Source organism: Otolemur garnettii, unplaced genomic scaffold (assembly GCF_000181295.1).
Source record: "Otolemur garnettii isolate 467f Iridium unplaced genomic scaffold, OtoGar3 scaffold00009, whole genome shotgun sequence".
Classification (NCBI taxonomy): Eukaryota; Metazoa; Chordata; class Mammalia; order Primates; family Galagidae; genus Otolemur; species Otolemur garnettii.
Window position 1 is genome coordinate 24,216,624 of NW_003852404.1, and position 16,619 is coordinate 24,233,242.

Sequence of the window (16,619 nt, forward strand, 5' to 3'; positions counted from 1 at the left end):
TATTAGTCAGGAACACCTATTTTATTTATGAATTATTGACTGAATAAAGGAAAACATGTTCAAAGCAATTCTCCCATGTGAAATCATGGCGGAGGCCTTGTCTGTTTATACAACAGAGGGCACATGCACGTAGACAGGGGAAAGATGCAAGCAATAAGAAAAAGCAGAATAAATGAAAGCTCACCGGGAAATCTAGAGGAAAAGAGTTGAATGAAGTAATGACACTGTCTCAGGCAAATAGAGAATTTTTTACCAAAGGCTTTCCTTACCCTCAGGCATAATTACAACAGCCGAACAATATAGCGTCTATCAGTCACAATCTAGGTTAGCATCTCTTTCTATTATCCAAGAAATAGAGGAATAAAAATTACTTATACCAGTGCATATGAGGCACTCTGTTCGCTGCAATGCATTCTGATGGCTTAATTAGGTGAACACATGGGATTTTTCTAGCCAGGTTCATCACAAAGGCCAGATCATCAAAGCAGAATGGTCCTGAGCTCTACAGCTAGATTACAAATATAAGCTTCTTCATTGGGTCTCTTGTAGCTGACTGTGTCTGTTAGTTTGCTTCCATCTACTTAAACAATTAAATGAAGCTTTACACAAGAAGACTAAGGCTAATAAAGAGGCAAGGCACCAAAGTACAGCTGGCAATTTTTCTAGTTATTAAGATCTCATCTTGAACTGACTGATAGTCTTTAAAAAGTAAATAAAACACTAGCTTTATTTTCCCTTAAGTGCTTACCCTCTTTCAAGACTGGACACTTGATAGCATTTCTAATCCTTTGTAACACTTTGTCATATAAATATTAAATATAGGCATCAATATTTAAATACATTGTCAACAAATATATAATAATAAAAAATGTAAGAAAAGTATCTATTTCAGTAAAAAAAGGGATAGAAATCTTAAGCAACACAGTCATAGTAAGAGAATAACAGATCAGATATATACACAGAAATTTATTTCATAGTTTTATTGCAGTATTAATCTTATGTGTGTTAACTTTAACTCTATTATCTAGAAGATTCTACTAATGTTAACATCTATAAAGCTATAATAGTAAATAATATGTACATATGTATACTTATATAAATCTGTACATGATGACTTTAAATGGCATTTTCAGTTCATCACGAATTTAAGTTAATCAAAAACATAAACTAAATAATAGCTCTAAAATCAAGCATTCGACTGTAACTATTTTGTTCTTATACTTTATGTTTGCAAAAGTAATCACATATTATAAATCATATAGTGATGAATGTATTACATCTAGTCACAATTTGCCTGGTGTCTTAATTTGTTGACAGTATCATTGGCTTAAACTCCAAGAATGAAATCACGGGATTGTTCTTAGCCTCTCTCTACTTCCTTCTCATTTTCCATTATTTTCCACTTTCTCAGACCATATATCCTACATGTTTTTTCAAACCTGTTTCATTTTCATTTCTATTTTCTCAACCAAAGTGAGATTGTTGCCAGATATTTTCCTCCTGCATATAATTTCCATCTATCATTTATTCTTTTAAATATCAATTATATATTTAAGTAGAATTTTTCCTTCTTTCTAATAGTAATTTATTATAATTACAAAAGTGAATGTGTAATTGGTTTTTAATGTATTTTTCTCCACAGACACCCAAATTGCCTGATTCACACTGTCTCCACCATCTTCACCAAACTTATAAGAGAACTTTGAAAAAAAAAAAAAAGTAGTTTTAAACTTTTGTTGAATTACCAAATTAAGATAAAAGTAATGAATATACCATTATTCCACTTGAATCACTACTATTTTAAAATACACATATTAGGTTACTTTCATTGTTCAACTCTTTCCTTTCTTCCTACCGACCAGACCAGACCTTACAGTTAAAACTGCTCAGCATAATGAAAAGACTTCTCCAGATTTGTACTTCAAATCTGACTCCCTGAGAATATTTCCATACATACTTCAATGTGCACGTTTCTCTTTCTACCAAACAAAACAAGAGCTCTTCTTACACTCAGCTCAGCATCTTGGCATGGGCCTGGGATTTTCCTTCCCAGTCACCCTTTTCAACCTTGTTAGACTCTTAAAGCTACAGGTCCATCAAAGTTCCTATCCCTCAGTAGGTACATAATAAATGTGAAGTAATCATCGGTTTCTTATCTTCTTGTTCACTTGTTCTGTAAAGTCTTCTATGCCCTCCTCAAGTTTTTCTGGACTCCACTTGACATTTGTCAGTAAGTCTTATAAGATAGGAACTTAAATCACTTACTTGTCTGTGTCTCCTCTACGAAGTCTTTTCAGATACTGATGTTTTTTAATATGGTGTTCCCATGCTGACAACATTTTTCTTTATATTTAGTCATTAAGATTTTATCTAATTAAACCTGTTACTAATTTGACTTAATTATTTATATAGCACTATGTCTGTTCTTAAGAGGAAAAAATCATATGAGAATAATACCCATACATATGTCATGATGAATACCTTCCAATATTTAAATTTTTCTGTGGAAGTGTTTAAGGGAGGCTATTATAAACTCCATCTTATGGCTTTTCTTTTCATAAAATTGACTTTTAATGAAGGGCCATAGCAGAGCAAAAGCAAATATGCTGTGTTCCTTTATTTATGAGTTTTAGAGGAATATTTTAAGTTTAGGGATTAGAAAGTGTTGAGACAAGAAATAAACTAACAAACATTTTTGAAAGATCTTGAAACTTTCTACAAACTTCTGAAGCTGTAGTATATATAATTACAATATTGAATTTTAAATGTAGTATGAACTAAAATAAAATCTTAAGCCTTTCAGCTAACTCAATATAACCCTTCTTGGCCAAGGGTACCCCAGAAAAACCTTATATCTAAGATGTCATCCAAGAGGAGAAAGGGAGTAAGATATGCCTTATCATACTCCCTTTTTTTTGGACTTACTCTTTTTAGTATTAATATACTAAAACTTTCATTGGCCTGAGCTCATACAAAACAAAGTATTAATTACAACTTCAGGCCATCAATTTACTTAACAGATCTTTTGAGTTTGGGTCAATGTATGCAGGCTTGCTTTGATTTACAGATATCCTTATCTTAAGTTAAAACATTCCAAGACTTTAGACTTTAGATGAAGATTTATAAGCCAAGGAATCTTTTTTTTTGCATGCCACCTCTAGCATATGGGGCCAGCACCCTACTCCTTTGAGCCATAGGCACCACCCAAGCTAAGGAATCTTTAAACCCACCTATGAAGTTTAGGTGCCTTCATTCCCTTTGAGATCTACTACCTTCCCAGGCCACCCAATGTTCTCTGCAAATATACTTAGGATCCTAGGATTGTACCTGTAATTCCTATTTCTACAAAGATATAAACAACACTGTAACACAGATACTATAGGGATATAACAGAGGTAAAGGTCAGACAAAAGGGCAACAAAAAGTTTTATGCATTGTCTCTTTAAATTCCATACTTTTTGAGAACTAAAACCTGCATTCCTGCCTGAGGCCAGTAATCAAAGGGTCAGGAAAACATTATTTTCTTAAGCCAGTGATCCTTGTTCCAAATAGGCCACAGAGCAGTACTAATCTGCAACCTGGGGTTGGGGACCACAGTCTTAAACCACAGGAGATGGCTCAACGGAATTGTTCACAAAGGTCACAAAATTGCTGTCACCAGAGATAAAGTCAACATAAACTACCAACTATAGTTAAAAACAATAGGCAGAAGCCACAATATGTGACACTGGTCACATAGGCTACATCTAACCTTCGCTCCATTTACAAAGCCCTGTATTTCCATTTAAAGGCAGGATGGAGGTCTTTGTGATGCTAGCCACTGCCTTCTGCATTTGCTTACAAATTAATAATTTTCTCTTTTCTTTTAACCACTTGTCCTTGTTTTTTGTTCAGGCTGATTTGACCTCAGGGACAAGCACTGAACTTTCAGTAATGGGTCCATTTTCTCAGTTCCTCAAGAGTCCAGGTGTTACAGGCCAGTTACACACATCTGTCTCTGAATAAACATTTTTACATTATTTCACAGAATTGTAGAGTTCTTTTTTTCCCCATTAACAGTAGCATAAATGAAGAGGTATTTAGTACAATCCCCTAGCATTTTTTTAAAGATATCAATATTAACATAAACATAGTAAATACAAATGATGGATGGGAGTACATTTGCCATAACAAAATAATGCCTTTAAAAATGAAATCAGCTCGGCATCTGTGGCTCAAGCGGCTAAGGTGCCAGCCACATACACCTGAGCTGATGGGTTTGAATCCAGCCCAGGCCTGCCAAACAACAATGAGGGTTACAACCAAAAAAAAGAATAGCTGGGCATTGTAGCGGCTGCCTGTAGTCCCAGCTACTTGGGAGGTGGAGGCAGGAGACTTGCTTGAGCCCAGGAGTTGGAGGTTGCTGTGAGCTGTCATACCATAGCACTCTACCCAGGGTAGACAGCTTGAGGCTCTGTCTCAAATAAAAAATATATAAAAAAAATGAAATCAACAGAGTGGCGCCTGTGGCTCAAAGGAGTAGGGCGCCACCCCCATAGGCCAGAGTTGGCAGGTTCAAACCCAGCCCCAGACAAAAACTGCAAAAAAAAAGTAATCAACAGCCAATTTTAACAACTATAAATTACTCACACAATTAGTTGAGCATTACATGTAATGTAAATTTAAAACTGAAACATGTACCATTTGGAGCAGAAAAGTGCTTATCTTAAAAGCATTTATATTTAATTTAAATACTGTTACAGCCCAACCAGGTTTATTATCTACTGCTCAGGAGGAAGCTATTACACTGACATATTAGGGATTATAACAGAGAAAACATTTAACTTCACAGGTGCCATGCAAAGAGATGGAAGGGATTTCTCAAATCTGTCTGCCTGAGAATTTGGGAGAAAGGTTTTTAAAAGACAGTTGGATGGAAAAGGACTAGAGAACTGTGATTGCCGATTGGCAGAACATGAACTCATAGAGTTGGGAAGCAGAGTCTATCTTCTCAGTTGGGAGATTTCCTCCCAACCAAGAGGGGACTCTCAAGGCTTTGGATTTATTTCCACTTCTATCCATGGGTCTGGTAGAAATGCACCATTGGGTCCCCTGGAATGCAGAGTCTGAAAAATACTTCAAAAACCAGTCCTGGGCTTTGTCATAGTTATGCTTTCTACAGAAGCACAAGTTCCTGGGCTTTACAATACAATGTTATCTATAGAGGTAGTAGAGAAGTCACAAATCTTGCCCTTATTAGGGAGGACAGTGCCATTAAACTGTAACCAGTTACCACAGTAGGGAACAATGGCTGGTTAACTTCTATTAATATACTTTTATAAAAATCATATTTTAATTACTATTTATTTCATATAGCTCTACATTATTTTAATATAGACAGTTTCAATACTTCGAAGGCAGTGTTTACTTACTCAGGCTGAATATACTAAGCCTCAGCCAAAGCAAAACAAAAAGTAATTGAAAAGATAAAACACGCTGTCACTTTGCACAAACAGCATGAGAAGGGACAAAGAAAGCCATTTCAAGAGGGATGGGAGAAAAGCCTGGCCTGCTGAATACGGAAGTCTGGAGGGCCCACAGAAACATCATGGGAACACTGTGATTGGCACTTAGCAATTATTTCCAAAAAGAGGGAGAGAGAGGGGGAGAGAGAGAGAGAGGGAGAGAGAGAGAGAGAGAAACAATGTGCCTATGAGGTAGCCCAGGCAATCAGTCACCAATAGAAAAGGATGAAGGATGAAGGTGCTCAGAAACACAGAGAGATTAATGAAAATGTTACAAAGCATTTCAAAGGGAGAGAAAGAGGATATTTATGTCCCTACACGACCCTCATGTATGTCTCTCTCTCCCTCTCCTCTCATTTGTGGGGGGACCCACTTCCAACTCTCTTCAGAAGTGCTCTAGGCTGTCTTTGTATTCTTAAGTAAAACTCACCTTTGTTTACTAAAGGCTGCAGGAAGTTACTTTTGCTTTCTGTTCATGACAACTGTGCCGCTCCAGTTTCCCTTTCAGTTTCCACACACTTCCACTTTCTATTCCTACTGTCCCTTGGTTGAACTTTCTATTTTCACCAAGTAATTGAACCAGTGAACTGAGTTCAGGGAATCAGGACCACAAATCCCAATACCTATATATTTAATGATTTATTATTAACAATTTAAAAATTAATTGAAATAAAACTCCCAACTTGGCTGGCACATGAATACAGTGAAGGCGTACAGGGAATTTTGGCCCTAGAAAGGACTCCTTGGTTATAAAGAACATTTTGAATTAAAGGCCCCTAGAAATCAACAGACCTTGGAAAGGGCTTTCCTCTATCTTCATAAAGACCAGAGGGACCCATCAAGAAGACCAATTGTTTTTCCTTCCTCTCCCTGTTATCTCAATATCTATTGCAGGAAAGAAGATGAAGAATGGAAACAGACCTAGGCCAACATATTTTAAACATAAGACAAGCTTCTTGGTTTAATTTAATTTCCAAAGTCAATTTGTTTCACTCCATCCATTCATTTTTCGAAGTATCTATTCATCCTCCCGAGTAATCATTTATTGCCATTCAACAAAATTACCTATATTTCTCATCTTCTCTCTCCCCTCTGAAATAAAGGCATGCACATAGAAGTATTTTGGTGTCATTGGGATATTGAGCAATCACTGTGTTTCTCCCTGTGCATATCATAACAATAACATGTACATATTTTCTCTTATGGAGTTGCTTTATTGTGAGTTGATTTTTCAGCAAACTCTCAAAAAGTGTCCCCTTTGCCCAACAACAGTTTGTGTCATTATTTCATATAGGTAGAAAGAATAGATAGGTGCAATCTGAGTGAGTATGAAATTACTTATTTCTATGTATCTATATATACATATGTATCATATATATGTATGTATATATATATATACATGTGTATACAGGCACATGTTTATACACATATACTTTTTTTTAATAGGGAAAGATTGCTAAACTACTGTTTTGTGCAGAACGAAATGGGAATTGATTTTCATTTCTCCACTTTGAGTGGAGTTTTATTTTCTCAGGAAAGGGAGAAAATGCTTGTTCAGATATTTCTGAAATCATTGACATTATGCTCAATTACTGAATCAATGACTATCAAGGGGTGGGAATAAATAAATATATTGACTCACAAGATAGTCTCAGAACAGATGAATGTAATACATGAGTCCTGAGTTGTAACAGGAGAACTCTGTGGTTTGCGAGTCCTAAGTGTGTGTGCGTGTGTGCGCCTTTATATGTACACATGCACGTTCACTAGTTATAAGCCTACAATTCCTATATCAAGTATGAATATAATCTTGTTGTCAATATACATTTCTTTTATAATTTCTATGTTGTTCAAATATATTTACAGAAAATTAAAGCTGCATTTATAAATGATTTATCAGACCTATTATGGATCATGGAGTAGCATAACTCACAGATGATTCCAGAATTATTTATAAGAGAGGGTAATTAAGAATGGAAAGGGTCTGTGGGGAAGTAGAAGAAAAGTCTGGCCCCCTAGACAAGAAAATTAAAAATGGCCATGCAGCAAACCATGAGTTTCAGGGATCTTGTGACTCAGTTGATCAAGTCTGTCCTGTTCTCCACAAAATGCACAAAGTTTGTAAGACAAAGTGAAATAAGGGTCACTGTTACAGAACAGAGCACACAGCAAGTTCACAAACATCACAGGACTAATAGGTACCACCATACAAATGGCAGGTGGCATAATGGCTAAACAGAGAAGGAAAATGGGCACATCTGGCTACTGAGGTAATCTGTGACCAAGAGGTAGACAAGAATACCTAAAGACCTAGTGGGACCACTGAAAAGCTTTACAGATAATTCTAGGCGGAACTAAGACAAGATGCTTATACTTGTGTACTGAGTCTATGTGGCGTCCCCTCTAGAGGCAGGGGAGAGAAGCAGTGTGGTCTCTGCCCCAGTAACTATGCAGGCGTTGTGTGGCAGTCTGCCATAATTACGAAGCTACTAAACAAAGCCCTCACTATAGCAGACATTCCTGTTATCTAAATGCACTTCAGAGGATGCATGTTGAAACTGTGTAATAACCTTGTAACTACCTTGACCTTCTGTTGTCTTTCAGGACAGGCAGCCGTGCACCAAGGGCATGTGCCAGCCTGACCCCTGAATCATGAGATTTTCACATCTACACAAGCTCAAGGACTGTATAAAAGGAAGGCCAGAAATTGAGTTGGTGAACTTGGTTTTGGGGATGCTAGTCCACTGAGTCTCCCAGCCAGCAAATAAAGCTACTTCCTCTTCCAACTGGTGCCTCAGAATTTTTTTGTCTGTATTGGTTCCTGCACACTCTGACTCCTGAGTCCCTTTCCCAATCTCTCAGGAAAAGTCTATGCTTGTCTATTCTTTACTTTAAATAAAATCTACTCCTTTTCTTTTCTTTAAATAAACTGAATTCTTTTTCTCCTGCACTGGTGTCCCATCTGCTTTATTGCCACCTCCTGTGTCCCTTGCTCTCACTTTGACTTAGGTGAACTTGCTGTACAATTCAGGGTCTTGGAGATCTCTGACAGAGGTTAAAACCAAAACAAGATGGCCTTGCTCAAAACATAGGAGAGAAATTCTCAAAAACATTTCCATCTCAGATTTGTTTATCTGTTTGTTTGTTTTATACATCCCAGTGAAGTTAGCTTAAAAATTAAAATGCCGTTAACCTCATAATATTTACAATTTGCAAACATATGTCATATGAACTAAAAGCTTAAGCTCCCAGCTGACTGAATGTACCCCCTTTTGGACAAGGGGACCCCAGAAATAACTGAAAATTGAGTTGCAGGTCATGAGAAGAGAGGTCAGACATGCCCTTCATGTCCCCTCCCTTCTTGGACAGACACGTTGTAATACACCAACAAGCCTAAGGCTATGCAAGACCAAGTTTAAACCACATGTGCAGGCCATCATTTACTCAAAGGTCACTTGAAGTTAGGTAAATGGCCTGATATACAGACATTCTTATCTTATAGTATTCTCAGCCTTTAGAGAAAGTTTCATTTCTTTAGCAATTATATATCAAAGAATCTTTAAAACAACCTATAACCCATAAGTCCCACCCCTACACACAACACCTTTTCAGCCCAAACCAAGGTATACCCTCAACATATTGTGTTATGATCTGATGATTTTACCTGTAATTCTTGTCTCCATGAATGTATAAAACCAAACTGTAATCTAGCTATCCCGGGGACATTTTCTCTGTGTATGACAGAGATTTGGACATTTGTTCCAGGCCTCTATCATATACATTCAGAATAAATATCTTTACCTTATTTTCCAGAATTTGGGTTCCCTTCCCTTAACAGCATATTAATTTAACTTTTTTTTTTTTTATTGCTGTTTTTGGCTGGGGCTGGGCTTCAGCCCACCACCTCTGGCATATGGGGTCAGCAGCCTACTCCTTTGAGCCACAGGCACCGCCCACATTAACTTTTCATAAAAATTGTTTATTCCTTGGTATTAGTGCTCTCATTCTTAAAACAAAACAAAAGAGAAACTGACTTCTTTATTCTCTTCAAAGAGAGCTGAGCATTGATAGGCAGAGATGTATAGAAGAAGGAATCCAAATGGCACTTATAATTAATGTCTCACTACAACCTTATAGCTCAGACTCAGTTAGGACACCTGTTCATAGATACTAATATTATCATCAACGTTAGAAAAAGCAACTTCCATATGTAGCAATCACTCAGTGTCTAAAGCCTTTAGATCATTTTATCTACAATTGACACACAAATCTCATGAGTTAGTTCTTACACCAATAAAGTGTATAAGAGACAAAGTCTCTTTTAATCTCTCTCTCTTTTTAAAGTGACAAAGAGAGAGAGATTAAGTTATTTACTAAGGTCACACAACTAATGAATAATAGAGACATTGTCCAAACACATACCCATAAGAACACAAAGTCACCTTTTTCTCCACCAGGACATTCTGATGGTCTCAATATCTCCTAAGTTTTCCTTCCTTCCTTTTATTATTCCTTCATCCTCTGCCTTTCTTAGTGCCCATTGTGTATGAGGCCCATACTCTTATGGCCAGAGATAAAGCAGTGAACATAATAGACCACTGGGAATAAAAAGAAAAAAATCAGAGATGCAGATATAGTATCTATCCATTCATATACATTTTGAAATGCCTCCCTGAAACTGTATGTTGTGTAGGGATTCACATATATTAAGTAAAACTATATAATAATTAAATAATTCGTATAAACTTGAAGATGGATATAATCTCGAGTGTAAAGAGAGGGGACTATGCGTGGAAAGGGGCCTTCAGCACTCCCACTAAGAACCACCCGCAATACAGTCCTTGGATTCAGCTACCCAATCTCCTTCACAGCTCCCAGTAGCCCACACCTGATTTTGCATAAAAATATAGGACAGGAAACACAGCATGTTAGCAACCAGTGTGTCATCAACAAGAGAACTGCCAGGTGATAGCTTTGTAAAGTGGATGGGTGTTTTATTAGTGTTATTAAAATTAAGATGCAAAAAGCAATATCCAGAGAGTATTTGGTTTCTCATAATTTTCTTCTATAAAGCTTGTGGAAACATGTAAAAGTAAGTTTTGGTAGTGAGTATTGTATTTAGGCAACATATTTGAGTATAAGTCATATTTAGTCATCTAAACATTCTTTGAAGACCTGTTATATCACTAGACATAGTGCTATTACCATGTGCCAACAACACTGTTAGGGTCCACTATGATATATTGTCTCAAAATAAGAAGAAAAAAGTGAACTTTTATAGTGAAAGATTACATTTCTTCAATATAGTTTTAAAATATTCATTTATGGAGGAAAGGGACTCATGAAGGTAGAAGTGTCTAGGGTTCCTGTACGTCTTAATGTAGCCCAGATCTTAGCCTCTTTGACAGAATACTGGCATAATTGACACATTTTTCTAGTTTGTTATAAATTCTCAGCCACTTAATGTCTAAAATGTGTACCAAATTTAGGGAGAATTGTACCCACTAGCAAACCTAAGTTAGAACTCCATAAAGTCATCTTCAATAACATAGATTAATTATCACTGATCTATTCACTGGCTTTTTGTATGGAGTTAATGTCTTTCATCCGATATGAACAATTATATTTTGAGTCTAGAAATCTTATTATACATTGAAAATAGCAAGGATCATAAACAAAAACTGAGAAAGTATAAAGAAAGAAGCTTCAAGGAGGATTGAAAGAAAGCATGGCTTGCTAAATAAGGGAGTTTGGAAGGGTCAGAAAAACACTATGGGAATACCGTGACTCAATTAATCAAGCATATTCTGCACAGAAACAGTTTCCATGCTTGGGCATAAGGTGAACCCTATACATCACAAAGACCCCCAACTATTGGTAAAATCAATAGTTAGATCAGCACTCAGAAGTTCTCACCCAAGAGGAAAAAGAAAAGGCTACCCAATGAAGTAGCCTAGGTCATTAGTGATCAATAAAAGGGCAGAGGTGCCTGGAGACACAGAGAGGACCAAAAAAGAGATACACAAACAATTTAAAAGGCAGGGAAAGGGGATATTTATATCTTTACACTGCCCTTGTGTCTGTCTCTTTCTTCTCACTCACAAGAGGGACCTACTTCAATCTCTAGAAGTGCTCTAAGCTTTCTCTTTGTTCTTCTAGAATATTTCTGTTACACTAAAGCTTGCGTGAAGTTACTTGTGCTTTCTCTTCATGCTGCCCGTACTACTTTTGTTTTGCTTCAGTTTCTACTCATTTATCAAGCTGTGCCTTGGTTGATCTTCCTAGTTCCACCACATAAACAGGTCAGCCGGATTCTAGGAACCAGGACCCATACCCCCAAGAAAAACAAACAAATAAAAAAATAAACCAGCAGTAGCTTCAAATCTATTCCTCTATATCCTTCCCATATAGGAAATAAGTGTCTCCAAATACTTTCATCCCTTTCTAATGAGAGTTCATCCTCAGAGAATAAATATTCTTTAAGTGTAAACTGCAGATTCCTAGGCTTTAAATCAAGTCTGTTTATTTCAATAATTCTGCTATGGGCCTTAGGAGACTATTTTTAACAAACATGTCGGGTATTTTAAAAAGTCTATGGAAAACACATTGAGAAACAATTTTCCAGTCATATACATTTGTGGAGTACCTTATAAAATCAAATTGCTTTTGTGTATAATACCTCTATCATTGGAGAATTATAGGAATTAAATGCATGTTAATGTACTTTTATACCTAATTATTATATTCTATTAGTAACTTTTCGTGTTTTTTTTAAAAAGTGATTAATTTCTGAATAGTCAATGTAGTTAAAAAATGCATGCAAAATGCCTAGGAAAATTCTAATTATTTTCTAATTATTGTCCATGGTTACCCTGCTATAGACCTAAATATAAATTTTAGAAAACTATTTCTGTGAATAAAAACCTGTAAGAAGCACGCATGTAACATAATTTGTTCAATAAAGAATTTCAAAAAATGCTTATTCTGTCATATTTAGATTCAAAAAATTTTACTTTGAATATATTTTCATATGCAAATATTTTTAAAAGCATGAAATAATTCCCGAAGTTTATTCAAAATGTATTTAACATATAAACACAAAGAGATTCCCGAATTAGAAATGAATGGAGATTTTATGCATATATTCACTATTATTTCTAGAATTTTATAGAAGGAAGCTTTCTCTTTTTTAATGTGTAAGTTATCTGTGGATGAGGGAAACCCCGATAACAGCTCCTTCTACATCCCTGGAGTATAACGACAAGATACTGAAGTGGTGGTGAGTGGATGAGCAGGGTGGATAAGCAGTAAATCATTTCAGAAAATTTCACTGTGCGGCTTCTTGACACGGCAGGGCAGAAGGAAATAACCTTGTCTTTCACCTGCATCTTTAATGAAGAAAAACACTGTTGCACATTTAGAGAATGAAGAAAAAAATAAATAAATCATGATTATCTTTAAAGTGGGCTGTCTGATGTACTGAAATAGAAATAAAACCTTATAAGCCTTTTCCTCCATCTATATCCATTTAAAATCTTGCAATATAAACCTAGAATTCAACCTTTTAAAATTTTTTACCATAAATGTTCAAAATTTCAATGCGATTCCACTGTAAGTGAAATGCATGCTTTCAAAACATATCATTTAACATTGCCTTTCATGGCTTTCTTGCCATCTGTTGCAATGTATATTCAAATTGAAAAGACTGGCATCTGTCAGATTCCTTTCCAGAAGAAATTAAATAAAGACGTGGTCTATGTCCTATAAGGCATACCTCAAGGGATAACCTCATTTGGTTAGAGAATATATTTTATATGAGAATTAGAGATTTTGTAAATTAACATGATGAATATCAGTGGTTTCAGTAAAAAGGAGGCAGATTTTAATGGGTTCCATAGCAATGAAGGTTTCGACTTGAATGGTTGGAGAGTCCCAATCACTCCTAGACTCCGCTTTTTAGTTATTAATAAAATAATCTGCTTTATGTTGACTTTCTTAATGACTCTTTTATTTTGTACCTTGAGACATCCATTCTAGTAGACTCTTCTGCTAATGATAAATCATCTAGTCAAGTACTATAAAACTTTATTTTTCTTGATTTTTTTATAAACATGTTAAATTATTTTTATTTATCTGACTTTTTTATCTGATTTTTTTATTATTAGAAATAGATTTCTGATGGGGGATATTCTTTTCTCAAGGGAAAGAGTGAAAGTAAATTTGTTCAATAAGAAACTGTATGTTTTAAAAAACACTGAGTTTTGATCTTCAAAGCTAAGCCCATTTTTGCTCCCTCTGAGCTATGCTAAATTCAGCACAGATCCAGGGTCTTAATGAACATAGCCAAGCTAGAACAACCACAACAAAAGGAATCAGGACTTCCCCCCATTCTGAAATGAACAGGAAGGAGGGGACATTGTGAGGATGAGGTTTTCTGTAGGTTTTCTAACCTCCCTAGCCTGAAACCAATGCCATCTAGATGGAGGCAGTTATAAAAATGACTTTCCCTCTGCAGGTGTTCCTTTTGAAAAGCTAACAGCATATTTCTTCTGACAGATAAATTACTTTGAAATGATTCTTGAACTCTGTGGTCTTGAAAAAATAAGATATCTGATTGTATGCATTCCATTTAGGGGTATACTTTTTTATTTTTAACATGTTGCCTCAAAATGGGTTCTGAGTAACCAATTTATATTTTTAACTAACCAATAACCAATCCATCTCACCTTTAGCACCATCAACACATCAACAGACTGTATTGGGTGATATATTCATGTTCTTTAAGACCTCTTTAGGTTTCCTGATAAGGCAGTAATTACTGAGTTTTGATAAATTTTGCACTTAAATGTTCAAGTTGATTTGTCTTCTCTAAAATTGTACAATACCCTTTGGAATGAAAAGTTATGTTTTTATTCCCTGGATAAACCTTATACCTCCCCACCATCTACTCTCATGCAAGCATTCCTTCTTCAAACCATTTTGGGGTTCAAAAACCTACTCAGTCACTAGACAGTGTACTAGATTTGTTGATCTGTAGCACTTACTAGCTGGCCAGACACTTAAAGGACAATTATTATCTAGACAATTATTGACATCGATAGTAGTAGTTTTTAAAACATTTTCACAAATTTCCTCTTTATCCCAGTATCTACGAAACAGTGAATTCATTTGTACTTATATTTGTTTTGCTTTTCTCCTATATTTATTTAAAAAACTCATGACAGTTTCTATATTGTCAGTTTTTGATATTTGGTTCGTACATTTGTCTTAATCAATACACAATAGAGTAGTGGTGAGAGAAGGGATGTAGGAACAAGTTAAAATTTAAAACTCAATAATTTCATTGTATAAGTCTAATTCAGTACCATGTTGCTAAATGGGCTTTTTAAATAACAGAATTACATTTTATATATGCTTCACGCATATGGAAATATATTTATTTATTTTTTTGGCCAGGGCTGGGTTTGAACCCGACACCTCCGGCATATGGGGCTGGCACCCTAGTCCTTTGAGCCACAGGTGCTGCCCCAGGAAATAATTTAATAAGCATTTAAGTCAGATTATTTGTTCATATCTACTTTATCTTCTAGGTGAAACTTTCAATCTCATTCCAGCAGGGGAGAAAAATGAAGCTCTTGGGCTTTTTAAAGTCTTTGAATTGTATGTGGATACAAATAAATACAAAAATAAAGGAAGCAAAGGAAAACAAAGCTTCATAGTTTGGTCTAATGAAACTTCATAAGCCATATTATATGAGTAACTTAGCTAAAGTATGATGACATATTCAATACAATTTTCCCTACTTTATCTAAGAGAAAACTTGAAATTATAGTTGCATTAGTACGTCAATATATTATTCTATTTTTCTTCACTATAGCATTTGGTTTGTTAATGCCTGTAGAACGGTTTAAATGAAATGTTTTACAGAAATGTTATTCTTATACTATTAATAAAATTAGAACTTCCAGGAATCAAGGAAAGAGGCTTCTATCTTCACCCAAAACAATGGTAACTATGGTAGCAACCCAGCAGCAAGTCCCATTTTTATTCTGATGTTCAGCCTGTTAATTAACTTGTCACTACTCTAAAGGAATTTCAGTCTTAAACCTTTCACTTTTCCGATGTTCTTTTTCTACGGTACTGACACGTATTGAGATGTCGTTTTTCATTGGGTGTTCTAAATATTGTCCCTATTTTTGTGATTCTTCCACCACTCAAAAACTCACTTGGTTAATATAATAACTCCTTGTGTCAGTAACAGTGAATTTTTCTCAATTTTCTGTTCCTGTTGAGAATTCAGACAGTGCTCTGTATTCGAGAATAATCATTCGGTCCCTGAAATGTATCACCACACATACTCAAGAAGACATTCACACAGACTCACGTGTTCCAGAGAAAACGAACAAATTTGTTTTATAATATGTGAAATCAAAATGGATTTAAAGCAAAGACAGAACACTGGTTAAGTGTTGATGAAACAAATGCACAGTCCTTACCTGGAATGAGCTGGGCCAGAGATGGGTGATTTCTTGACAAGCTGAGGAGTGATGTTATGACCAAAAAAGGAAGATGTTTCCATTTCATCTTTGTCCCTTCCTTGCATTACATCCAGCCAGCGACACAGATATGTGTTATCTGGAGAGATACAGACAAACAAACAAAAAATGAAATTATTATTGCTTTAAATGATTAGCTATGTTGAGGGAAAGAGAACATTTAAAGTAATTTGTGAAAACCTTTAGTTCTCTTGGACTTGAAATGTCATGTCTTGAAAAGATAAAGTGTGATAATTAAATCATCAAAATAATTCAATAATGAAAATAAGAAAATGAATGTACTTATACAGAATATATTTCATGATATATTTTCAAATGAATGGGGTATTTATTAATTTTGAAATTTTATTGCAGTCAGATATTATTTATAAAGGCTTTCTTGGTTTTCTCGAACTTTTAGGAGATGCCAGATACATAATTTTACCTTCATTCTCCGTTAATCTAGTCGGAGCATTCTCATCACATTTAGAAAACTCTGCAGTTATTCATTAAACCTACACGCACACACTACTTATAATGAGCCAAGAACTAGGCTACTTTGAGGAGGCAGCAGAAAACA

General features: G+C 35.4%; 1 protein-coding gene across 1 annotated transcript in view; it reads right to left on the bottom strand.

Annotated features, from left to right (window-relative positions):
• ROBO1 (roundabout guidance receptor 1) overlaps window positions 1-16,140 on the bottom strand; it is a 952,396-nt gene extending 936,256 nt beyond the window's left edge. Inside the window, exon 1 of the mRNA XM_003783918.2 lies at window positions 16,001-16,140. Coding sequence (XP_003783966.1) covers window positions 16,001-16,088 — 88 coding nt within the window. The 5' untranslated portion in view covers window positions 16,089-16,140. The remainder of the gene's footprint in view (window positions 1-16,000) is intronic.
• Between the last annotated feature and the right edge of the window lie 479 nt (window positions 16,141-16,619).